General features: G+C 44.1%; 1 protein-coding gene across 2 annotated transcripts; it reads right to left on the bottom strand.

Moving 5' to 3' along the window:
* Window positions 1–225: 225 nt before the first annotated feature.
* On the bottom strand, window positions 226–24,819 carry TBC1D17 (TBC1 domain family member 17). 2 transcript variants are annotated; one of them, XM_058182169.1, is made up of 17 exons: window positions 24,766–24,819; window positions 24,205–24,303; window positions 23,249–23,323; window positions 22,572–22,683; window positions 22,169–22,382; window positions 18,205–18,316; window positions 16,293–16,457; window positions 14,803–14,934; window positions 13,684–13,787; window positions 13,449–13,543; window positions 11,175–11,291; window positions 10,270–10,370; window positions 6,996–7,095; window positions 6,640–6,737; window positions 3,197–3,313; window positions 2,624–2,710; window positions 226–1,356 (listed from the first exon to the last, which is right to left on the bottom strand). In XM_058182169.1, exons 1-17 carry the CDS (start codon window positions 24,784–24,786, stop codon window positions 1,144–1,146), a joined length of 1,962 nt encoding a protein of 653 aa, XP_058038152.1. In that variant the 5' UTR covers window positions 24,787–24,819; the 3' UTR covers window positions 226–1,143. The 2 variants fall into 2 exon arrangements, with proteins under 2 accessions (XP_058038152.1, XP_058038153.1); XM_058182170.1 differs by lacking the exon at window positions 24,766–24,819 and adding an exon at window positions 24,614–24,670 and having other exon boundaries at window positions 24,205–24,304.
* Window positions 24,820–26,835: the final 2,016 nt, after the last annotated feature.

Genomic DNA, 26,835 nt, shown 5'->3' with positions numbered 1-26,835 from the left:
ACAATCAAGTGTTCTTTACAGTAATCCATAATCACACTGGTTTAAAAAGCACAGCACAGAAAGATAAAAAGGAATGCATGTGTGCTCTGGAAAGGCCTTACACCATTCTGTTAAAGAGTAACTTTTGAAGACTTTTTTTATTCCTCCTCTCTCCAGTCTCAGCCCACCCAGGACAAATAGCTCAGCCCAAATAATGTTTGCCCCCAAAGAGTTGCACACTCAAAAGAATGACACAATACTTTTAATGTATTTTATAAAGAGGGAGGGATGCAAGATAAGGACCAAGAAAGATTGTTTGGTGGGAAGGAGAATAGTCTGCGTATGCACACAAAGCTTCAGATCCACATGCCTGCTGGATTAGAGAGGCACTGAAGAACAAAGTCTGACATCCTTCCTCAATGTATTGCAGTTAGTTTATAATCATGTTTAAAGAGAAAGCAGCAAGCAGGCCATGAGATGAACCTCCAGCTGTGGGAAGGAAGCATGAGGCAGCATATCAATAGGAATTCCTTGGCAAAATACTAAATATCTTAGGAGTTGGGCCTTCTAGCCTCTACTCCTGGAAAACTCTGATTCTGTGTTTTTCCCAGAGAAAACATCTTTGCAATATTCAGTTCTCCACTAAGGAATTGTTCTAATCAGCTTTCCTGCATTTTTGCTTAACATATAGCTTGGGCATCTCCAACTAAATTCTGTAAGTCAACACAGAGGCTTCAAATCGGCAGAAGCAATAGCTGCTGCCAAAAAACCTGGATCTCAACATATAAAACTGGGAGGGGGGAGATAAATGTTGGAAGACAAGACAGCAAAAAACAGGATTTATGAGGTTCGGAATACAAATCAGAAGACCACTGGGACAACAGCTAATAGTCTGCTCCTTTCTATCTTTTATACAAACCAAAAGTGAAAATCAACTTCGGGCGAAGACCTGGGACTTTTCAAGAAAGCCTTACATTACGGATAAAGGCACACTGTGCACACTAAGCCCGCTGGCTGTGATTGAGACTTGATATTCCTACAACTATTTGAACTCTAGGAAGAAAATAACTTTGCAAGGCCCCCTGACCTGCCTCCCTCCTAGCCCACCCCCTGCTCTGATTAAAGTGCTTGTGTTAAGAAGATGGTTGTGGCGGTGGGAGTTTTTCATGGAGACAGGCTCTGAGAAGTGGAGGCATCCTCCGCAGGCAGGATTTCGATGCTGCTGTCCGGCTGACTTGGGGAAACGCTGTCAGTCAAGTCCATCTCCTGCACCTGACTAGGTGACAATGGCTGTGGGGAGCTGGCTGTGTCAGTGCTGGAGGTGGGAGATTTGCTCTCGGAGAGGCCCAGCAGTTCCTGGACATTACGTGGTAAATCCTGGCAGAAAGAAAACCCAAGACTTTAATAGGTAGTTTTTTTCCTGATCAGACATCCCCTAGTGTGGTATGCTTAAGTCTTATACAGCTTCCATGGCATATAAATACCCCAAAAATTTCAGTGGCAAAACCCTGCTTGAAATGTATAAATTCTAGGCTTCAAATCTCGGCGCTCCAATAAAAAGGGTCAAGTAGGCAGTCTTTTGTGCTTAAATTTTAGGCTGGGACGTATTGAACTAATACAATGCTACACATAAGCCACCATTCACAGTCACCAAGTATGTGATCGCCATTAGATTTGACAGCCCTAAAAGGAGATTAAAGTATATTTTTATGTATTTCATACTTCAGGATGCTATAACCAGTTTGATATAGAGATTAAGGCATCTGATCTTCCGATCCTATCTTGGGCCAGTCACTTTTCTCAACCCAAGAAAGGCAATGGCAAACAAATTCTGAAAAAACCTTGCCAGGAAAACCACAGGGACTTGTCCCTGAAGCCTCCAGGAGTCAATAGACTCAAAGGCACAAGTGTGTGAGTGTGTAGATAAACACACACACACATACCCAAGGGTAAAATACATAATATCTTGATTTGTACTAAACATCTACCTATCCCAGATCCTTGGGAAGGACTCAGATAAAAGGCAGATAAAATGCCAAATTCAGTCTGAACATCTGGCTGACTGTGCAATAAACAAGAATAATGATGATGATGATGATGATGTGCCATTTGCAGACAAAGCAAACAATCACCAGCTTATAAGAACTTGGGAAAAAAACACTCAAGCAGCTCAATAAAAACTGAGCATACTCAATGTCCACATAATTCTGACCCTGAACAGGAATTCTCCTTTTTGCAGTATTTTGCCATAGATCTTGTAAGCAGTTGTTAATAACCAAACACATTAATCACACATGATAGATGGAGCACTTTGGGAGTGTTTTTGGGAGGGCAACACTCCACCTAGCCATTTCAGTCTCCCAATTATATCAGGTCCCCAAATTACCAGGTGGTTCTTCATTTTGCTCAGCAGGAATCTCAAACACAGGAAACGCTCAAGGTGAAAGCCAACAGCTATGCTAACTAGAAATATGGGGCCAGTATTTAAGACATCGGGCTGGGGAACATTCTTTCAATCCAGTGAAAGTTGGATCATTATTTCAGCACTGTTTTACACATTCCTCTTATTGTGGATGTCTTGCCTATCGGCTCCAGAAAGGAGACTGCAGTAGGAAAGCTTCATGCCTCACTGGCAAAAACTCACTGGAGTAGAAACCAGCTGCCTGTAGATTGCCTCAGCCCGGCATAAGATGTCTTCCACGCTCATCTTCATGGTCAGTTCATTAATATGCTTTGGGAAGACACAAACAAAAAGAACACACTCTGCTAAACATGAATGTAAATTTCAACTAGACAGAAGGGAATGGAGTGGATCGGTGTGAAAAATGTTACAGAAGAAGGTATTTTCCTATAAACCAGAATGCATATTCTGCGTTTGGGGAATTGTTATAAATGACATGTAAGAATTATGGATGTAAAAGCCAAAGTGAGAGAAACTTCTATGAGTGAGATATAGTGAAATAAATACTTTATTCCTTAACCACACAAAACAGCAGAAACTTTGCATAACAGCAGGGGGCACAACGAGACAATCTGAGCAGAAAAAAATTCATTGTTCTCCAGCATATACCATTCATATTTCAGAAGCAAGCTACTAGCATAATTCAGTATTTGTTTCTGTAAACCTGAAACTGAATGGTGCATGTTTAGAGTTCAAACACAAACCTATCTTTATGAGTGAGAGATATGAGAAAGCATTCACCTGCTTGGCCCTTACCTTGAGAATCTCATTAAAGCCAAAACCAGAGTTCATAAGAGCCTGTCTCTCTGCATCCAGAATGCCACAAGCCACCAGCAGATGGAAATTGGGGCAAGGTAATTCTGTCCATAATACCTGGAATGAGAGGTACAAAGACAATTTAGACCGGTATCAGCTAGCAATATTATTTATCATATTGCCTAAATAAGCACAATAGTCTGTCTTTTCCAACCATCAGCTGGACCATCCTAGCCCTGAGATGAACCTTGTTCAGTGAAAAACTAGAGGACGTAGCCCTGGTTCTATCATTTGATCTTCCCAAATCACTGTCTGCCATGGGGCCAGATTTCAATCAAATTCATCTGTGAGAAAACAACTGAGATTGGGGGAAGTCAGCAGACTCTCCTAAAGGCCATCCTTGTTAAATTCTACAATACAGTTCTGTGCCAAACAGAAACAAAACTAGATTTATAAGCCCAAATCAAAAGCTGATTGTGAAGATTTTCTCAATCCATGTAACCTTATAACGCTTTCCTGGTTTATCTATACCCAGAAAAGTGAGATGCAATAGTTATACATCTGAATTTACTGTCACCTTTTATTCAACTCTTCAGGAACTTTACACAGTTCTCACCTTGCTAAGTAATTTTATTTTATTGTTTACTAAGCAAATTTATATGGTTGCCCAGAGCCACACACAGGTGAGTCCGGACAGCTTACAACATTAAAAATCCACAAGTTAAAAACGGTAAAACTCTACTATCATCATCCCTCTCCACATTGCATCAGCAACACAATGAGGCTGATCAAGTGGTTGGACCTATCTAAGATCAATCTAAATGTGGAGCTTTACTGGTCACTGCCCAATCATTTTTTCTGCAGATCTCCAATTAAAATATTCCAGCCTAAAAAATCTTATGGCTCAAGTGATTTCCTGCAGATGCTTAGGGTGTTTATGGAGTGGTCTAGTACAGCAGGTAGTTCCAATATACTATTGATCCTTGGAACTCAGAAGTAAGAGGGGCATGACTGCTTCTGAACATCAATTCTGAGGATCCTTTTGGCTTATGAAGGAGCTCTGGTAGAAAGTACAGGTAGTCCTTGGGTTACCGCCCTTTGTTCAGCAACTGTTCAATGCTACAATGGCACTGAAGGAGGGAGATTTATGTCAGGTCCATGAAGTTGCAGCCATTGCAGCATCCCTGCAGTCATGTGATCACAAGCTAGGTGCCCAGGTATCCAGCTCACAGTTACAGCATCAGAGAGCTGCAGTCATTAGCAGCCTTCTGCACCAGCCTACCCAAGTTGTAGCGCCCATCTGCAACTCTTTTAACTGCCAGCCTGCTTGCCTAGGATTCTAGCCACGTGAGCGCCAAGATTGCCATCGCTAAGCAATGCAATCACATGACATTATGCTTTATGACTGTACTGCTTAGCTATTCCAATCCCAGTTGCCATCATAATCCTGAGGACTATCTTTACACTTAGAGAAGTGATGGAGAAAGACAAAGACTGAGTATAACCTAAGCCAAGTAGAGATACATATCTGGGCCTGTATCTTGATGATAGGAAGAGAAACACTTGTTTCTCCACTGATAGAATGGTGCATTGCAAGAATTATAGCAATAGCATATATACCGCTTCATAGGGCTTTACAGCAGGGGTCCCCAACCTGTGGCCATGGCCGAGGGGTTTGCAACTGGGACATGGAAACAGCTGGTGGCCTCGCACACATGCGCATCCTCACTTGCACAAGCAGCGGGTGAGAGGATGCATGGGCTCTATTTGCGAGAGCAGCAGGTGCACATGCATGCTGTTTGCACAAATGGAGCTGCACATTTGCAGGTGCACATTTGCCAGCCACTTGTGTGAACTATCCCCTCCCCACCCCTGCCAGTCAGCAAAGCCAGAAATGTTGGGAAACTCTGCTTTACAGCCTTCTCTAAGTGGTTTACAGAGTCAGCATATTGCTCCCAACAATCTAGGTCCTCATTTTACTGACCTCGGAAGGATGGAAGGCTGAGTCAACCTTGAGCCAGTGAGAATTGAACGGCTGTTATGGACAGAGTTAGCCTGCAATAATTCTGTCCAGTGGCCTAATTCAAAAGAGCCCATTTCTCATTGGAGAGGAACGAGCAAGAAGACTTTCATGCAGGCCATATCTGCCAAAAAAACTGCTCATTATGCACTTAGATTTAGACTCCAAATGAGCAGATCCAGGCACTGCTGTACTGTCTTGCAATGTGTACTTGGGATTCTGTTCGGCTTATCGAGTTTCTCCAAAGAAGGACTGCAGCACGAGGACTGACAGCTGCATGTTGAGATACCATCCGGGAATGGTATACATGAAAATCTAAACTTGTTAAAGGAATAGCTGGAAAGCATTCCCACAAGTCTCTGTCTTTCTAACCCTTTTTGCATCTGTAAATCTCCCTCAGACATTTCCCCACACCTCAACACTATAATGCAGTCCCAAAACTCTGCTTTTCACCAATCTGTTTTCTCCGCTTCCTCCACCAGTCCTCAAAATGAATTATCACCTAAAGGCTCCCCTTGTATATATGTGCTAGTCATTCCCGACTCTAGGGGGCAGTGCTCATCTCCATTTCAAAGCCGAAAACGTCCAAAGATGTCTCTGTGGTCATGTGGCTGGCATGACTAAATGCCAAAGGCACACGGAACGCTGTTATCTTCCCACCAAAGGTGGTCCCTATTTGTCGTGTCCCACTCCTCCGCTGACGGCTGGGTCTGGGAAATCCGAATCAGGCTTGCCTCTGCAGCTCTGCCCAAAGTCCTAGCAAAGTCCTCAGAGCAGGCAGGAGACCAGTAAGTGACTTCAGCAAGATAAGTTTGACTTTTGCCTGACTCAGAGACTGCCAGAAAGTAGCTCCTTTATATAGGCCATGGGGTGTGGCTCCATGACTCAGCACTCATTAAGGCCTGCCCCTCCCTTCCCTCTGTTGCCTCCGCCTCTCCAATCTTCTGATGCGAGGGTCACTCCAATCAGCTGTTCTTGGGAGTAAACCCTCCTCAGGCTCACCTGCTGTGGATGAGGGGGAGGGGTCTAGCTGCTCCGTTTGCCTGGGCATGGAGTCAGGGCTGGGGCAGGGAGATGCTCCTTCTTCTGCAGTTTGTGGGGGCATGGAGCCAGGACTTGGGCCGGAAGGCATACATTCCTCAGTGTTGGGGAGCAGGTAAGAAGGCCCCGGCTGCTCTGAGGGCGGGCAAGACACAACACTATTTTTCTACTTGCATTTTTACATGCTTTCTAACTGCTAGGTTGGCAGAAGCTGGGACAAAGTAACGGGAGCTCACCCCATTATGCGGCAGCACTAGGGATTCAAACCACTGAACCGACCTTTCCGTCAACAAGCTCAGCCACTGAGCCACCGTGTCCCTATATTGCCTAGGTTTCCCCTAATCCTCCTGACATGAGTAAGAATTATTTTTTCCAGTCTCACCTCCCAAAGCTGAAGAACTTCAGAGAAGAGAAATTCTCTCTTGAACCAGATCAAGATCCATCGGAAACAGAAACATAAGCTGCCAGATTCCTTCGAGTCTTTGGAAACCAGGAAAAATAGGGCAGAAGCAAAAGGAAAAGATGGAATTAATTAAATAGGTATTCACTGGTGTAAAATAGGTTAAATTTTTTTGAGTATTTGTAGGTCAAATTAAAGAAAAAAGCCCCTGAATAATGAGACTTACTTTTTTTTAACATTACATGACATAAAGAACAAAAACATAGACATCTTCACAGAAACGGAATCCCTTAATTTTTAACTTCCCTACACCTGTAACACCTGTAATACACCTGTACCTAGGAAGTCACAGAGTGGGGGATCCAGCACTCTAAGAAGCAAGGTAAGCTGGGAAAGCTGGCGTTTCATGGACTCCTGGCTTTCTTCAAAATTGTGGTGCTGCAAGCAGGAAACAGAAGACCATGAAAAAACCGATGGGGATAAGTAATTATTACGTAAATGTATACAGATAGTCCTCGACTTACAACAGTTCATTTAGTGACCGTTCAAAATTACAACACTGAAAATATGATTCATGACCATTTTGCACAGATACGATTGCTACGGCATTCCCACGGTCACGTGATCAAAATTCAGACACTTGACCACTGGCTCATATTTATGACAATTGCAGGATCATAGGATCATCTTTTCTGAATTTCTAACAAGCAAAATAAATAAGGAAGTCAGATTCACTTAACCCTGTTACTAACTTAATTGCAGTGATTCACTTAACTGTGGCAAGAAAGGTCAGACAATGGGGAAATCTCTCTTAACAAATATCTCACTTAGCAATAGAAATTTTGGGCGATATTGTGGTTGTAAACTAAAGTCTATTTGTATACCAGCCTCTTCCCTAAAAGTAGTCTTCAAGGCATTTGCTAAAATACAAAGCCGAGATTATAATCCAAAAACATGTTTTTTTTTAAAAATGAAACTAGTAGCAAGTCAGGTCAAAGACCCAAAGCTTCCTTAAATTTCATACTGTAGCTTTGTTTGAGAAATATCTTAAAATGAAGCTAAGGATATAATTATAATTGAGTAGCGGACTTTCGGACCGCTACTCAACACCGCAAGGAGACGAACCAATGCGTTGGTTCCGTCCCAGGCGCCTGATGGACCCGGAGAGGTTCCTGATGGAGCTTGGGCTGTTTCCTGAGGATCTGGCCCGCAGCACGGCTGAAGAACTAGTCGCGGCCTGGGAACAGGCCACGGCTGGGGCTTTGGACCGTGTCGTGCCTTCGTGGCCTCTGACCCGGCGTAGGTCTCAACCAGCTCCTTGGTTCTCCGAGGAGCTGAGGGAGATGAAACACCGGAGAAGACGCCTAGAGAGTGCTTGGAGATCCAGCCGTTCGGAAGCTGACCGGACAGTAGTTAGGTCATATAGTAGGACCTACCTAGTGGCACTGAGGAAAGCGAAGCGTTCCTACGTTTCTTCCCTCATTGCGTCGGCAGATAACCGCACAGCCGCCCTGTTTCGGGTGACCCGTTCTCTCCTTCAACAGGAGGTGCGGGATGATCCATTACAAGGGCGGGCCGAGGAGTTTAACGGTTATCTATACGATAAAATTGTTCAGCTTCGGGATGGATTGGATCAAAATTGGGTAGATCCAGGCGAGGGGTTCGAGACTCGTCTTGTTGAGACTGTTTGGGATAGTTTTGACCCTGTGACTCTCGAGGACATGGACAGGTTGTTGGGGAGGTTGAATGCCACCACATGTTTACTGGTGCTGGCCACGCAGGAGATGACACGAGGCTGGCTCCAGGGGATTATAAATGCTTCTTTATTGGAGGGGGCTTCTCCGGCTGCCTTGAAGGAGGCAGTGGTGAGACCCCTCCTCAAGAAGCCTTCCCTGGACCCAGCTGTTTTAGGAAATTATCATCCGGTCTCCAACCTTCGCTTTGTGGCAAAGGTTGTAGAGGGTGTGGTGGCACGTCAATTACCCCAATACCTGGATGAAACTGTCTATCTAGACCCGTTCCAGTCCGGCTTTCGATCTGGATACAGTACGGAGACGGCTTTGGTCGCGTTGGTCAATGATCTATGGAGGGCCAGAGACAGGGGTTATTCCTCTGCCCTGGTCCTATTAGACCTCTCAGCGGCTTTTGATACCATCGACCATGGTATCCTGCTGCACCGGCTGGGAAGTTTGGGAGTGGGAGGCACCGTTTATTGGTGGTTCTCCTCCTATCTCTCTGACCGGTCGCAGACGGTGTTGGCAGGGGGGCAGAGATCGACCCCGAGGCGCCTCACGTGTGGGGTGCCGCAGGGGTCGATTCTCTCGCCTCTCCTGTTCAACATCTATATGAAGCCGCTGGGTGAGATCATCAGTGGTTTTGGGGTGAGGTACCAACTGTACGCTGATGATACGCAGCTGTACTTTTCCACCCCAGGCCACCCCAACGGTTATCAAGTACTGTCCCGGTGTCTAGAAGCCGTACAGGTCTGGATGGGGAGAAACAGGCTCAAGCTTAATCCCTCCAAGACGGAGTGGCTGTGGATGCCGGCACCCCGGTACAGTCAGCTGCAGCCGCGGCTGACTGTTGGGAGTCATTGGCCCTGATGGAAAGGGTGCGCAACTTAGGCGTTCTCCTGGATGGACAGTTGTCTTTTGAAGATCACTTGACGGCCGTCTCCAGGAGAGCTTTTTATCAGGTTCACCTGATTCGCCAGTTGCGCCCCTTCCTTGACCGGGATGCCCTATGCACGGTCACTCATGCTCTTGTTACCTCTCGCTTGGATTACTGCAATGCTCTCTACATGGGACTCCCCTTGAAGAGCACCCGGAGGCTCCAGTTAGTCCAGAATGCAGCTGCACGGGTGATAGAGGGAGCGGTTCGGAGCTCCCGTGTAACACCTATCCTGCGCAGACTGCACTGGCTGCCTGTTGTCTTCCGGGTGCACTTCAAGGTATTGGTTACCACCTTTAAAGCGCTTCATGGCTTAGGACCGGGATATTTACGGGACCGTCTACTGCCGTCTGGTACCTCCCACCGACCTGTGCGTTCTCACAGAGAGGGACTCCTTAGGGTGCCGTCAGCCAAACAATGTTGGCTGGCGGCCCCCAGGGGAAGGGCCTTCTCTGTGGGAGCTCCTACCCTGTGGAACGAACTTCCCCCTGGACTTCGACAACTACCTGACCTTCGGACTTTTCACTGCGAATTTAAGACTTATCTATTCCGTCTTGCTGGACTGGCTTGAATTTTAATTTTTTAGTTGATTTTATGGGTTTTAAATTTTACTAATTTTTATTGGGATTGATTGTATTTTAAAAAATTGGGCCAAATTTAATAAGTTTTTTAATGTATGTTTTTAGTATTGTATTGGTCTTTACTGTTTTTATCTTGGCTGTTAACCGCACTGAGTCCTTCGGGAGAAGGGCGGTATACAAATTAAATAATAATAATAATAATAATAATAATAATAATAATAATAATAATAATAATAATAATAATAATAATAGTAATAATAGTAATAATAGTAATAATAGTAATAATAATAATTAATTAATTAATTAATTAATTAATTATGGTTACAAACAGTTTTTATTTTAACCCAGGCAGCGTACTCACCACCAGTTCCATGAAACCACAGAAGCACCAGAAGGCGTCGACTTCATTCTGGGTGATATAGAGAATGGGGGACAGGAGATCACTCATGCCTTGTACATACCCTGTTTAGGCAAGCAAAAGAAGTAATGAACAACGAGAGTGTTAATGTCTTAATTTGAGGTGATTTTTTTTTCAAGCTTTAAATTAATACTTCTCTTTTCTGCGATGACTCTTTAAAAGAACATGCACCTTTTCCTGGGCTTACGCGGTTCCAGGAAACACGTTAAGAAGACAGTGACGAGCACAAAGACTATGTTGCGTCTTGGTAATGCCTCACTAATTCAATTCTGTCCTAGGCCACATGGCTGCTGGCTCAGCTTCCCAGGTTTGTGCCTTGTTTACGGAAACACTGACAGTTATAATAAGATGCTCATATTCCTTCTGAAGCACTCTTTTTACATCCATGTAGCTGCACATCATTACATTGTATCTATTCCTTTCTACCCATACTTCTCCTTCCTTCCATCTTTGTCCATTAAACTTCCAGAAGGCAATAGTTTCAGTATTAAGCAAAAATCAAGAATACAGGGGCATGATCTCAAACAGATAGGAGGGAAGTTCAAAAGTAATGTTAGAAAACATTAGTTCATAGAAAGAGTAGTAGAAGCTTGGAACCAACTTCCAGCCGGGGTAGTGGATCAATCGTCACTTACTGAGTTTAAACATGCTTGGGATAAACACATGTCTATCATCTGACAAAAATAAAAGAAATAAAATTAAATAAATAGAAGTAAAAAATAATGACTACAAATAAAAATAAATCAATGATGGAGAATTTGGTGTTTTCTGCCATCAGTTTTTTATGTTTCTAAGAGCCCCCTCTTAAGCCATGACGATTTGGACTGGTGCCCTTCCTTGGAACTCACCTAGGTCAAAGTTGTACATGCAATATGTCATCAGCACGTCATTCAAGAGTACCAGTCCTGGATTCTCACTGCCCTCATAGAATTTGTTGTTTCTATCTGTGCGACTGACATCTCTTTCTGCAAAGGCACAAATACAAGTTTATAAAACTCACCTGTACTGCCCCGCTTACAAGGGACATTCAGAAGGATGACTTAGAGAAGGAATTCATAAAAAAAAAAAGGCAAACTGAATCAGGAAAGTAAAACAACATGAAAAGGTGGCGGCATTGTATCGCAAGGAAAGAACAAATGGTCAAATGCACAGCTTAAGACAGCAGTCACCAACTGGTGGTCCATGGACCACTGGTGGTCCACAAGAAAATTTTGGTGGTCCGCAGAAAAAATATTTGGATTTTTTATATTGCACTAAATCAGGGGTCCTCAAACTATAGCACTGGGCCGGATATGTGCAATGAACATTTGTGTTGCTGCAGAGTTTCCCCCCTCGGGGTCTCTTTGTGTGGGGCAGAGGGGGGCAGAAATTCCAACTCGGGGTCTGCTTCAGCCTCCTGATGTGGGGCTTTGAGCGAAGGCTGGAGGGAAGTGCCGCTGGTGGCGAAGAGCTCAAGGGCCTCGTTCCAGTGGGACTGCATCATGGTCTGGAACTGGCTGACCGTCTCAGCCCGCTGAGCCTCCAGGCGCTGGTATCTGCACTCCCGCTGGTCTTCCCTCTGCTTGGAAAGCCTATGCTCCTAGTCCTCAGGGAGGTGCTTCTGCTTAGCCTCCTTCTTGATCAGATCCAATTTGAACTGAGCTGTTTTGCCAACTCTTTCTCATGGTGGCTGCTTAGCACCAGCAACTGCTTCCTGTTGGGGCCCTAAGGAGCCCAGGCAGGCAGGCAAGGTGGGACTGGGAGGGAAGGGACGAATAGAAGCAGGTAAGGTGCCCCTCGACATGAGTGACATTGAGTTGACCACGCGCACCAGTCACATGACCACCTAGCCACACTCACCCAGCTGGTCATTAGGCAGATCATATTAGTAGTCCGTGGGATTTAAAATTATGTATTTAGTGGTCCCTGAAGTCCGAAAAGTTGGAGACCTCTGGTTTAAGACAATTTAGATTAGAAAAAGGGTGTTCCAAAATATTAGGACAAGCACTGGTGGGATTCAATAGAAATCAATAATCAATCATGTTATGAATGAGGCTGCTGATAAAGCAGAATACAGATCAGACTCATTGTCTTACAATGAGCCATGGTGGCACAGAGGTTAGAATGCCATTATGAAGGCTGACTCTGCTCACTGCCAAGAATTCAATCCTGACCAACTCAAGATTGACTCAACCTTCCATCTTTCCGAAGTTGGTAAAATGAAAACCCAGATTATTGGGGCAATATGCTGATTCTGTAACCGCTTAGAACAGGGGTGTCCAAACTTGGCAACTTTAAGGCTTGTGGACTTCAACTCCCAGAATTTCTCAGCCAGCAAAGCTGGCTGAGGAATTCTGGGAGTTAAAGTCCACAAGTCTTAAAGTTGCCAAGTTTGGACACCCCTGGCTTAGAAAGTGCTGCAAAGCACTATGGAGCAGTATATAAGTCTAAGTGCTATTGCAATAATGTAGCATAAGGGTCTCCAACCCCAGGTCCATGGACTGGCATGAGTCCAAGGTATGCCAAAACCAGGCCATGCAAACAGCTAAAGCCCATTCATGGGTTGTATGCAATATACGAAACCAAGCCCCCTCCAGACCATGGAAAAAGCTCTCTCCATGGAACAAGTACCTGATGCCCAAAAGGTTGGGGGCTGCTGATGTAGCATATAAGAACTTGGAAATCACTCACTGAATCTGATTGGCAACAGATTCAGGCTATATTCAAGAAAGCACTTATTTATATAATGCATAATTCATTCATACAATGTACTGTCAGAAGTAGTGGTGATGGTTGCTGTCTTGGAAAGCTTTAAAAGTCTTCTGTGCACTGATTATTAACTATTAACCAGAGTAGATAATGGGAGGAACCTCCGCATTCAAGGGGAAACATGGTTTGTAATATTAGATACTAGGAAACAATAAAGGAAGAAAGGATTGTGTCTAGAAGCATCTGGCTGTAATATGAGGGTAGATTTTTATGAATAGAATGACCTTGCTTTAGGGCAGTGGCTCAGCATCACTAAGAATTCCAGGAGTTGCGAATCCGGCTATTGGCAAAAAAGATGGGCAAAAACAAATCAGCCAGGTGCTATTACAGAATGAGAATAAACCTCAAAACCAATAAGTAGAATTTATACCAACCAATAAGGCTGCGATAACCCCGCAGTAAAGAGTTCCGCAGCTCCTGTTCCTCGCTGACTGACTTCCACTGTAACTTCATGCGGAAGTATTCATCTCTGAGGAGAAGACAGAAGAATGGAGTGGGAAAATGCTCAGACTCAGGTCACCTCTGCAGACCCAATAGTCCTTGCCAAGCCCCAGGACTAGCTCTCCTTCAAACACCTGTTATTACTCCCTGGTGAAGAATTAGGCTTACGTTTTCCGTCTCACTTGCGCCTTGTTCTCTTCGCTGGTGTTGCCCCAAGAATAATAGTTCAAAAGATACTTCCACACTTCCTTACGCAATGACATGCTGAGACCCTGAAAGGGACCAAAAAAAAAAAGTTCAAAAAAAGGAAGCAACGAGCCAAGTTATTATAGAGCAAAGCACCTACCTTGCATCAATTCTAGGGCTTAAATATATGGTAGGAAACACACTTACAGGTGGACCTTAACTTACAACTGTTTAATGTTATGTAAAGGTAAAGGTTCCCCTCACACATATGTGCTCATCGTTCCCAACTCTAGGAGGTGGTGCTTATCTCCCTTTCAAAGCCAAAGAGCCAGCACTGTCAGAAGACGTCTCCGTGGTCATGTGGCCGGCATGACTCTATGCCAAAGGTGCATGGAATGCTGTTAGCTTCCCACCAAAGGTGGTCCCTATTTTTCTACTTGCATTTTTTACGTGCTTTTGAACTGCTAGGTTGACAGAAGCTGGGACAAGTAACGGAAGCTCACCCTGTTACGTGGCAGCACTAGGGATTCGAACCACTGAACTGCCGACCTTTCGATTGACAAGCTCAGCGTCTTAGCCACTAAGCCACCGCGTCCCTTTATGACAGACCCCCAATTAAAAGTTCAGACAGCCTGGCAGCCCTTGCAGTTACATAATCATATTTTGGGCACTGGCAACCAGCCTGCATTTACAGCTGTTTGCAGTGTCCTGCAGTCACACAACCATGATTTGTGAGGGCATTTACTTGCCGGCAAAGGAATGTCAAATATGGACAACGGGTTTTGTATACCAGGGGTCTCCAACTATGGCAACTTTAAGCCTGGCGGACTCCAACTCCCAGAATTCCCCAGCCAGCTTTGCTGGCTTAAAGTTGCCAAGGTTGGAGACCCCTGTTCTATACAACAGTGCTTACTTTACAACCACCACATTTGCTTTACGACCATCATAAAAAAGCCATACATCGAGGACTATCCAATATTGTACTACTTTGCCCAATTTACATGGACATTCCAATAAACAGCTACAATAATTTCCTCTTGTTTTCTATTCCAGAAACACAAGGCATGCTGGTCCAGCTGCCCTCTGTCCCACAAATCTTACCCCAGCAAAGATCCTTTTCCGCAATCCAATGGGATCCAGTACACGTCCATCAGGATCCAAATGCTGTTCCCATTCCTGCTCCGTAACTGGGGTCTCCCTCTGAACAGTGGGCCGTTCTCCTAGTTGTGCCTGCTGCTAGGAACAAAGTAAGCTAAAAAAAACAATTGTATCTGAAGAAGAAAAGTTCCTTAAGAGGGAAGGAGGGAGAAAGGAGCCTAAAGAACTCTTTCTTATAGGCAAATGTGCCTACATATTGCAAATTCTTTTCATACTGTAAAGTTCTAGAAGCAACTTCCCAGTTTCTCTGCAGTAGATCTAGCAAACAAAGGATAAATTCTGTTGTGAATCTGTTAACTACTGTGACAGTTACCTCGGTACTCATTATTAATTGGTTCCAAATAGTGCGACAGATACTAAAAACAAGTTCCAAAAAACTACATAACTAACAAGTGATCCTTTGTTTCAGCTGGAAAGGGTTGTGACTCACAAGATAGCCGACACCGACAAATTCTAGTTTGCATGAGTACCAAACAAATGATAAGTACTGGAACAAAATTTTTGTGTTGTACAAAATTCATTGAGTACTAAATTCAATGAGTTTCAAAGGAGTCGAGTGCCGAGGTACCACTATATCTTCATTTATTTGATTATTTTTAAGTTACTTTTAAGAGCATAATCTTTTGAAGGAAGCTAATAGAATAAACATATTAGCATAGTATAACCATCTTCAATATAGTTAGCTCCTCAAACCAGATCCAAGTAAAATACCCTCAACAAATATCATTTAGTTAAAATTCAGAAAGCGCAAATGTAAGGTTTGAAATCCTCTTAAGAGCAACCACAGCTGCCATTTTTGCTGGAAGAAATCTATAAATTAAGGGCTATCACCCAGAAGCTGAATCAGATTCTCAGTCCTACAAAACTTCATGACTTCAAACCTCCAAAAAAATTCTATAAAATGTCAAGATACCTTGGATATTAGCTATTATTACTACAGCAGCTTCACACTGGGTGTGAAGTTTTTTTAGTCCTCATGAATCACTTGTGTACTCAACTCCACTGATGGGAAGACTAGATACACAAATATATAAAACTGACAGATGCATGTGTAAACATGACAAGGCAGCACAAGCCACTCTAACAAACTAGCTGCCATTCCTCCTACACATCATTTCACAGATTTGTTCTAAGGTTAACATGGGTCCATTTAAGCTTCTGTGTTTAAAGACTGGCTGGCTGCTCTTTGATCAAGGGGAAGGGATTTCCTTCAAAGAGTTTGCTTGTAATCTGCTCCTTCTAAAATGTTCCACTTGTTGCATTTCTACAAGCTCCCCTGACAACATGACCATATCTTCAGTAAGTCTATGACAGTTGAGAAAATGGGTGGCAGAAAAGATAGCCAACCATTCCTTGAGCCAGAAAAACACCTCTTCCCCCTTGACTGGTTGCCATCTCTGCCGGTTGTCCAAATTGCGTATTTCAACACTCACACAGGTGATGACTTCAAAGCCTGTCTCTTCCTCCACGTTGGCAGCTGCCGAGTCACCAAGGGAATGGTGGGTGAATCCATCTTCCTGGTGCAGAGCTCCACGAAAGAAATTAGTAACTTTGGAGAAGCCGCCAAAGGTGGCAGCATAAGGATCCTGCAGGAATCGCTAGGAGGAAAAACAACCACAACGTGTTTACAGCTACAGGTAGTCCTCACTTACTGCCTCATTTAGCAACCATTCAAAGTTACGACAGTGCAAAAAAAAAAAAAAGCTTTGCAACCAACAAACATTTACAACCACTGTAGCATACCAGTCATGTGATCACCATTTGTATGCTTCACAACTGGCTTGCAATAAGCACAAATCACAGAGAAGGTGGAAGTAAAATCATTAAGTCACAGCCACATGATGCTTCGCTTAGCAACTGTGGTGCTTGGCAATTGAGTTGCCAGTCCCAATTTTGGGTCGCTAAGGGAGGACTACTGGTTAAACCTCACTGCATCAAATGCATACTGCATATTATTCATAGCTCCTAATTAATCTGTGATCTAAGAGTGTCCGGCGCTAATCATCTCAGCAGTACCCATGTATCTGAAACTCTGCAGTTAGTACTCAGGATATAATTGCAGCCCTCTCCAATCTAGTTTATTTTCTTCCAGTGTAAATAGCTGGTGGTGGTGTGAATAGCTGCTGAAGTGGCTAAACTATCAGTCTATAATCCACTTCTTGAAACCTGAACTCAAATCATGTTTGCCCAGAACCTGATGGTGCAGCTTTACACACTCAATCATTAACAGAGGAACAGAATTATGATCACATGAAGTGTTGATACTGCTTTATAAATCTTTGGTAAGACCACATCTGGAATACTGCCTCCAATTTTGGTCACCATGTTATAAAAGATGTTGAGATCCTGAGAAGAGTGCAGAGGAAAGCAGCAAAGATGATTAGGGGACTGGAGACTAATGAAGAACAGTTGCAGGAATTGGGTATATCTAGTCTGGTGAAAAGGAGGGCTGGGCTAATACGATAGCAGTATTCCAATATTTGAGGGGCTGTCGCCACAAAGAGGAGGGGCTCAACTTATTTTCCAAAGTATTAGAAAGCAAGACAAGAAGCAATGGATGGGACGAACCAAGGAAAGAAGCAACTTAGGACTAAGGAGAAATTTTCTAACAGTGAGAACAATTAACCAGTGAAACAACTTGCCTCCAGAAGTTGTTGGTGCTCCATCACCAGAGGCTTTTAAGAGACTGGACAGCCATTTGTCTGAAATGGTATAGATCTGCTTAGATCTGCTTGATCAAGGGGTTGGGCTAGAAGACTTCCAAGGTACCTTCCAATTCTGATAATATTCTATGTTCTATAATTTCTAGTTCTGTGAAATCTTTGTAAATATTTTTCTTATACACCATTTTTTGGATGCAGGAGTTGAAAAGCATAGTACAAATAAAAATATCCAGTCTGCTTGAGTTTTCAAAAGATCAAAGACACAGTTCTGGATTCTCACTTGCTGGCTTATCATCTAACCCAATGTTTCTCAACGTGCACAACTTTTAAGATTTCTGCACTTCAACTACAAGAATTCCCCAGATATCATGGCTGGCTGAGGAATTCTGGGAATTGAAATCCAGACATCTTAAAGTTGCTAAGATTGAGAATCACTGATCTAACTCATTAAACTAATTCCACATCCCTGCTTAAGAGTGTGCGAACATTTGATCTCTTTTGATTCAAAATAATGCACAAAACTGTTCCCAAAACATTTCTAAACCAAAGCTTCTGCCTGGAAAAAAAAACATATTAACAACTTGTCCTTTTTCCCAGAAAGCCCCATTCTGCTTTTAGTTTTCCTTCACTCCTTTTCCAGAGTATGTGACTCCAGATAAGGCCCTTCAGAAAACAGTCTTACCGATACTAGATTTGATGAACTGTCATCAAAGAGTTGAAGCTCATCAAAGGAATGAGAAAGGGCATCTGAGTCATGTGTATAAACCAGGTAGAGCCGAGAATCTTTGGGGGAACTAAAAGAAAAAAACAAAAGGAAACAAAAATGATTTTTAAAAAAAGTCTGGAAGAGGTTTTCTACACTGCAATAAATTGTCGGGTGCATTGTATTTTTTTCCCATTGTTTACAAGAATTAAAATCATCGTAGTATAAAAATGCAGATGAAAATAAAGATGAGAGGAAAATGGGAAAGAAAAAGGAAAGAACACTGTAGGGCAAAGGGGGAAAAGAAAACGAAAGCACTGAATTCCAACTTTTTACAGTAAAGGAAAGTACAGGTAGTCCTCGACTTACGGCCACAACTGAGCCCAATTTTTCTGCTGTTAAGTGAGACATTTGTTAAGTGAGTTTTGTCCACTGGTGGGATTCAAATTTTTTAACAACCAGTTCTGTGGGCGTGGCTTATTTTGGGGTGTAGCTTGGTGGTCATGTGACTGGGTGGGCGTGGCTAGCTGTTCATGTGACCGGGTGGCCCTGGCTATGGGCATAGAAACTACTCAGAAGGCTAAAAAAAGTCATTTCTGACCAGTCCTCACACTTATGACCATCCTCACATTTATGCCCATTGCAGCATTTTTAACAACCATGTCACTCATTTCACAACTGCTTCTCTTCACCACGGTTACAAGATAGGGTGCAAAATGTAAAATGTGAGGACAGTTGTAAGTGTGAGGACCAGTCAAAAGTGTGAGGACAGGTCAAAAATAACTTTTTCAGCCCTCTGAGTAGTCCCTATGCACAAAATACTGCAACAGGCATAAATGATCACCGGTCATAAGTGTGAGGACTGGTCAAAAGTGTGAGAACCTGTCAGAAATAACTTTTTTCAGCCATCTGGGTAGTCCCTATGCACATAGGGACTACCCAGAGGACTGAAAAAAGTGATCTCTGACAGATTCTCGCACTTTTGATCAGTCCTCACACTTATGACTGGTCATCATTTATCCCTGTTGCAGCATTTTTAATAACCATGTCACTCATGTCACAACTGCGGTGCTTCATGTGACTGGGTGGGCATGTCCAGGTGGTCATGTGACATAGCTTCTTTGCCCTAATGACTGTTTACTGCAATGTTCTTAAGTGTGAAAAAACGGTCATAAGTCACTTTTTCAATGCCATGCTTGTTAAACCAATTACCAGAACAAATCCATTCTCCCTCCCTCTTTCTCTCCATCTCTTTCTCCCCCTTCTCTCAATCGTTCTCTCCTTAATCTCTCTTTCTCCCTCCTTCTTTCTCCCCCCTTTCTCTTCTTCATCTTTCTCTCCCTTCTATCCTTCACCTCTTTCTCTCCATCTTTCTCTCCTTAATCTCTCCTTCTCCTTCCCTCTATCTCCATCTTTCTCCCCCCCTTTCTCTTCTTCATCTTTCTCCCCTTTCTATCCTTCATCTCTCTTTCTCCTTCATCATTTTCTGCCCCCCTCTTTCTCTTCATCACTCTTTCTCCAGATGGGGTAGGGTAGGCTGGTGCTGCTTGGGTGAGAGGCGGCCGCAGGACAGTCCTGCGGGATGGGCGGCAGGCTGAGGTGATTGACACATGCTTTGCTGCCCACCCGATCCAAGCTTCTTGCTGGCACGTGGCCAGCGAAGCGCTTTAATCGCTGGCTAGAGAGACACTTGGATGCAGGCAGGCTTTGGTCAGCGGCTGCATGGCGCTTGGCTCGGGTGGGCAGTGAGGTGCATGGATCGGGTGGGCAGCAGCTTGTGGCCGCTGCCCATCCGATCCATTCACCTTGCTGCCCACCAGAGCTGCGCCACGCTGCCGACCAGCCTGCCTGCATCCAAACGCCTCTCTACCCAGCGATTAAAGCGCCTCGCTGGCCATGTGGCCAGCAAGGAGCTTGGATCGGCTGACTAGCAAGAGGCTTGGATGCAGGCAGGCTTCAGTCGGCAGCTGCGGGGCGCTTGGATCGGGTGGGCAGCGAGACACTTGGATGGAGGCAGGCTTCGATCGGCGGCTGCATGGCCAGTGAGGTGCTTGGATGGGGGCAGGTCACGGCCGGCAGCCGGGTGGGCGCAGGTCAACCACCTTTCCCAGTCCCGCTTCCCCAGGGGCAGCACTCGGCTGTAGTTGCCTTCAGCTGCTGGAGCGGTCAGGGCAGTCCGAGGTGGGCAGTCCGAGATGGGGAACAGAGTGGTAGGCGGCTGAGCCAGACATTTAACAAGCGGTTCAGGTGTGCTCCGGGGGGGAGGAGAGTGCGAGCCAGCAATTTTACAAATGGTGCCGCGACACCAGTAAGTAATGGTGGGGGGAGAGGGGCAAGGGGTGGGGCGAACCGGCAATTTAACAAATGGTTCAGCCAAACTGCCTAGAACCGGCTGAATCCCACCACTGGTTTTGCCCCATTTACAACCTTTCCTGCCACAGCTGTTAAGTGAATCATTGCAGTTGATAATTTAGTAATATGGTTGTTAAGCGAATCTGGCTCCCCCATTGATTTTGCTTGTCAGAAGGTTGCAAAGGGGCAATCACAGGACCTTGGGACACAGCAATGATTGCAAGTATGAACCAATTGCCAAGTAACTGAATTTTGATCACACAATCATAAGGATGCTAGAAAGTGTGAAAAATGGCCATAAATCACATTTTTCAGTGCTTTTGTAACTTTGAATAGTCACTAAATAACTATTTTCTACCAACTAAATAATTGCTACCAACCTGCCTTCCATTGAGGACCTGTATACTGCACGAATCAAGAAGAGGGCCGTGAAAATATTTGCAGATCCCTCGCATCCTGGACATAAACTGTTTCAACCCCTACCCTCAAAACGACGCTATAGAGCACTGCACACCAGAACAACTAGACACAAGAACAGTTTTTTCCCGAAGGCCATCACTCTGCTAAACAAATAATTCCCTCAACACTGTCAGACTATTTACTGAATCTGCACTACTATTAATCGTTTCATAGTTCCCATCACCAATCTCTTTCCACTTATGACTGTATGACTATAACTTGTTGCTGGCAATCCTTATGATTTATATTGATATATTGATCATCAATTGTGTTGTAAATGTTGTACCTTGATGAACGTATCTTTTCTTTTATGTACACTGAGAGCATATGCACCAAGACAAATTCCTTGTGTGTCCAATCACACTTGGCCAATAAAATTCTATTCTATTCTATTCTATTCTATTAAGTTGAGGACTACCTATACCCCTGATGGCGAACTTATGGTATGCGTGCCACAGGTGCCACCATATCAGTGGACACACGAGGTCAGCTTGATTTTCGGGCCTTCTGGGCCCACCAGAAGTAGGGAAACAGCTGTTTCCTGCCTCCGGAGGGCCTCGGGAGGTGGTGGGGAAAGCCCATTTTTCTCTCTCACCTGGCTCCAGAGCCTCTCGGAGGGTGAAAACAGCCTTCCCCACCCACCCCCGGAGACCCTCCAGAGACCGAAAATGGCCCATTTGCCAACTTCTGGTCCCAAGATGCATAGCATCTTAATGATGCCCATTAGATGAGTACAGGAAATCCCAAACAAATCAGGATAACCAGATTTCTCTTGCTGTTGCTAGATATCTGGGCCTTACTTGAAACTTAGCCAGCACTTTGCTCAAAGCATGCAATGAGACAAAGAATGATGTCAACCTTGACTCCCAGTAACTTCAGGGACAAATTCAAATGATTTCCTTGCTAACAATGTAAAGGTGATTTACTACTGCTTTCCTCCTGGATATTTTTCCTCCCTTTCTAAATTAATCTATAGCCTTGGAATATCCTGTCATCTAACAAAGGCTTTCAAAATTTGCTTTCAGAAGCTAATATTAGAAAACATTCCCCTATTCCACACAACAAGTTTAAACCAGATGGAGACTACATCTTATTTCTTTAATGTAAGAGGTTGTGATGTAATCTCACTTACGTGGCTAATATAACATATTTGCAAAGAGCTTTGAGAAGGGCCTTCGTGCCTCCACGGTGGAAATGCAGAGCTTGAATGGAAATGCCTTCTTTGGTGATGAAGATAAGGTACGACCAGCCAAGGCCTGGTTTACTCTTACGGATGGATTTCAGTTCAGACAAACTGAGAGAGAAGGCCCACTGACCACGAGGGATTGGAGATTTTGATCCAGAAACTGGTAGGGGAAACACAGGAAAGCATAGTGACAAAGGACAAAGGAAACAGGAAACAAAATCCCACAATTTCTAGCTACTGTCTTTTTCTCATCCCCATGTTCCATTCCTTATTGCAACTTCATCAGTAAACCTAGATACACACAACTGAAATTCATAAAAGGAAACTAGTGCTTCCTCTTTCAATTTACCAGCTGTTTCCTCCTGAACCCGAGACTTTGTCCCCACAGTACTGATTACGGCCCAATCTGGTTCATATCCTGGATCAAAGTGTTCTTCCTCAGCTTGGGAGCCAATGGTATCCTAGTAAAGAGAAAACTAGATTAAAGGGCATTTTCAATGGTTTTAAGTATGTCCCTCATTAATGTTTTCAGAGCAATGCTCCTTTAGGTCCTGTTCTAAATTGTATCCATGGCAAACCATTGATTTGCTTAATGACTGCTGGAAAAAGGTTGTAAAATCATGTCTTTCGGGTGACTCACCGATTTTACAACTCTCACAAGTTACAACTGTAATAGGCAGGCTCCGTTACAATCATAACTCAAGGACTACCTGTACAATAATTCTAGGAGAATTTAAGATATGTATAGTTGAAACCCTAGCATTGTTCTTTATTCTTGTAACTATTTTCTTCAAGAGACTGAGGTTTTTTTTAACTTTTATATAAACTGAAAAGATACCATAACATATTACTCTGCAAAGAACAAGCACTGATTAAATACAGTGATTAATAGTGATTACTATACAGTGATTAAAAAAGAAAAACTACTAAAGAAATGTATTTTTGCTTCTGCCAAAATATAGAGAGCAAATATACCGCAGAATTTAATACATATAGGTAGATAATTAAATCAGCAGAAAGCCTTACTTTTTTAGTGTACATGATTTGAGCAGTATCTGAAGATTCTTCCACAGGGGTCCATTGTAGTAAAGTATCTGAACCCTGAATAAAAAGGAAGCAACATTACAATAAAATATTCCAAAAAAAATCCCTCATCCCAAACTTGGTTTTTAGACTTTGAAATTTAAGTGATCAAATCAGTGCTGAATTTCACGTGTTTCCTCCTTGAAAAGCAGCTGATGCATAAATACTGAAATCCCCCACTTTGTTATCTAAAATATCATCACAACCTGCCTAATGCTTTTTGATGTGTACTTAAATCATAAATTGTGGGAAGTTTAAAATTTCTTCTGAAATATTTAAATCTTTTATGTACTACATAAACTACTACTTATGTACATGCATTAATATAGCATATGTAATCTAATTTAACAACTGCCTCATTTAGCTACCATTTGCAATTACAATAGTGATAAAAAAATAACTTTGCAACCAGACCACACATTTACAGCTTTCTTGCTCTGCAAAGCAAAAGAAAATTGAAGTAAGATCATAACATTGTGATGTTTACTTAGCTTAGGTAACACTTTGCTTAACAGCCGAGTTGCCAGTCCCAATTATGATTACTAAATGAGAACAACTTGTATTATGAACAAACTGTAGAAACCCTTAATTCAAATACAAAACTTCCGCTATTCTGACCATAATTTTGTTCAATTAATCCTAATTACCTTTAACCATAATGCCACAATTAGACAATATTACAAAGCTAAAAAAGTCTTTCTTCCTCCAGCATCCAAAAAGCAAAAGAGGAAAAAAAATCTTTTCAGCCTGTTTTGGCCCATTCATTTAATGGTAAATAAGAATGAACAGGATCCCCCAACATAACCAATAAAATACTCCAATACCCCAATTTTCTCACCACGACCACATAGCCTCCTGCTTCAGTTTTACAATCCAATGGGCAACCTGTCTCAACCCACCTTCTCAATGATACGGATAACTCCAGGTATGAGGGAATCCTGGTCAGGATGCCGCTTTGCACTGGTGTGTAAATAGACCCCATCTTTCTCGAACGCAATCTGAAAAAAAGAAGTCAGAAGAAAAGAAATGGAAGGGGCAGGAAAAGGACCAGAATTCCACTCCTCCAGTTTTTACGCCCTTGTAAAGTTCAATTAACAAGATCCAAACAAAATGGTTTATTGTCAAAACAACTCCAAAACAAAAGGGGGGGGGGAACCCATTTTACATAACCGTAATCCTGAAAACAAACTTCTACGCTACCGGGGAGGGGGGGGGATCTCAATACATGTAGGAGGAATATCACGTCTCCCTGTAACTTCCAAGGCGGAAGAAAACACGTTTCCCCATTTCTAACAAACCACACTTTCCATATGGAAAGACACAGCCGGCCCTCGTCTCCCAGGGAATCATTTTCGGCTCATGCGGGAAAAAAACCCCTCAATCCTCTTTCCTTTGAGAGTCCATTTTTGCTTCAGGGAGCCTAAAGAGCATCACACTGGAAGATTAAAGGCCTCTCTTACCCTGCAGCCCCCTAACTCCATTCTGCCTGACAGCTACTTCCTGAAAAACAAACACGTCATTTCCTGTTCCGATTGACCCCGCCCTTTTTATAGATCAGTTTTCTGTTTTTAACGTTTCGTGAAACCGCCATCATTGTTTCTGGCGCGGAAAAAAATTCAAGCTGGAATGGTGGATATATTGTCTGAAAACTTAAATGAAGCGTTTGGCGCCATCTTTGAAAAGGTCAAAGTGACTAGATCTTTAAACATGACTTTATCACCACTATGCAAGTAAAGTTAAATAAATATGCACCGGTTAAGGAATGTTTATACATTCGACGAACTTAATAAAGCATGATATATATATTTTATGATTTAACTAGGGAGGCTGGCACATAGAAACATCTGGGTAATTTTGGCCTCGGAAGCTAAGCTTGGGTCCGTCCAGGATGAATTATAATATGGTTGGGAGCCTTTTAAGTATTTTTATTTAATCATATTTATATAGCGCCCTATCTCCCGAAGGACTCGGGGCGGTTAACAGGCACTTAAAAAACATATAAATACATAAATACAACATAAAAACAATTAAAAAACTTATTCTAAAAGCCCGATAGTTAAAATTATGATTAAAAATATAAAACTAAAACCCAATTTAAAACCCATAAATTTAAAATCTAACTCAGTCCCGCGCAAATAAATAAGTGTGTTTTAAGCTCGCGGCGGAAGGTCCGAAGGTCCGGAAGCTGACGAAGTCCTGGGGGCAGTTCGTTCCAGAGGGTGGGAGCCCCCACAGAGAAGGCCCTTCCCCTGGGCGTCGCCTCGCTGACGGCACCCTGAGGAGTCCCTCTCTATGAGAGCGCACGGGTCGGTGAGAGGTATTCGGTCGCAGTAGGCGGTCCCGTAAGTAACCTGGCCCTATGCCATGGAGCGCTTTAAAGGTGGTCACCAAAACCTTGAAGCGCACCCGGAAGGCCACAGGTAGCCAGTGCAGTCTGCGCAGGATAGGTGTCATGCGGGAGCCACGAGGGCTCCTCTATCACCCGCAGCCGCATCCTGGACTAACTGCAGCCTCCGGATGCCCTTCAAGGGGAGCCCCATGTAGAGAGCATTGCAGTAATCCAGGCGAGACGTCACGAGTGCGTGAGTGACCGTGCATAGGGCATCCCGGTCCAGAAAGGGGCGCAACTGGCGCACCAGGCGAACCTGGTAGAACGCTCTCCTGGAGACGGCCGTCAGATGATCTTCTAGAGACAGCCGTTCATCCAGGAGGACGCCTAAGTTGCGCACCCTCTCCATCGGGGCCAGTGACTCGCCACCGACGGTCAGCTGCGGACTTAGTTGACTGTACCGGGATGCCGGCATCCACAGCCACTCTGTCTTGGAGGGATTGAGCTTGAGCCTGTTTCTCCCCATCCAGACCCGTACGGCCTCCAGACACCGGGACAACACTTCGATAGCTTCGTTGGGGTGGTCCGGTGTAGAAAAGTACAGCTGGGTGTCATCCGCGTACAGCTGGTACTTCACACCGAAACCACTGATGATCTCACCCAGCGGCTTCATGTAGATGTTGAACAGAAGGGGCGAGAGGATCGACCCCTGCGGCACCCCACAAGTGAGGCGCCTCGGGGCCGACCTCTGCCCTCCCGTCAACACCGTCTGCGACCGGTCGGAGAGATAGGAGGAGAACCACCGATAAACGGTGCCTCCCACTCCCAATCCCTCCAACCGGCGCAGCAGGATACCATGGTCGATGGTATCGAAAGCCGCTGAGAGGTCTAATAGGACCAGGGCAGAGGAACAACCCCTATCCCTGGCCCTCCAGAGATCATCCACCAACGCGACCAAAGCCGTCTCCGTGCTGTAGCCGGGCCGGAAACCGGACTGGAACGGGTCTAGATAGACAGTTTCATCCATGTGTAAGGGAAACTGATATGCCACCACACTCTCTACAACCTTCGCCACAAAGCGAAGGTTGGAGACCGGACGATAATTCCCTAAAACAGCCGGGTCCAGGGAAGGCTTCTTGAGGAGGGGCCTCACCACCGCCTCTTTCAAGGCGGCCGGAAAGACACCCTCCACCAAAGAAGC

Source organism: Ahaetulla prasina, chromosome 4, assembly GCF_028640845.1.
Source record: "Ahaetulla prasina isolate Xishuangbanna chromosome 4, ASM2864084v1, whole genome shotgun sequence".
In the NCBI taxonomy this organism is placed as follows: domain Eukaryota; kingdom Metazoa; phylum Chordata; class Lepidosauria; order Squamata; family Colubridae; genus Ahaetulla; species Ahaetulla prasina.
Note: the sequence above shows the minus strand (reverse complement) of the source record. Positions and strands in the feature narration are given on the sequence as shown.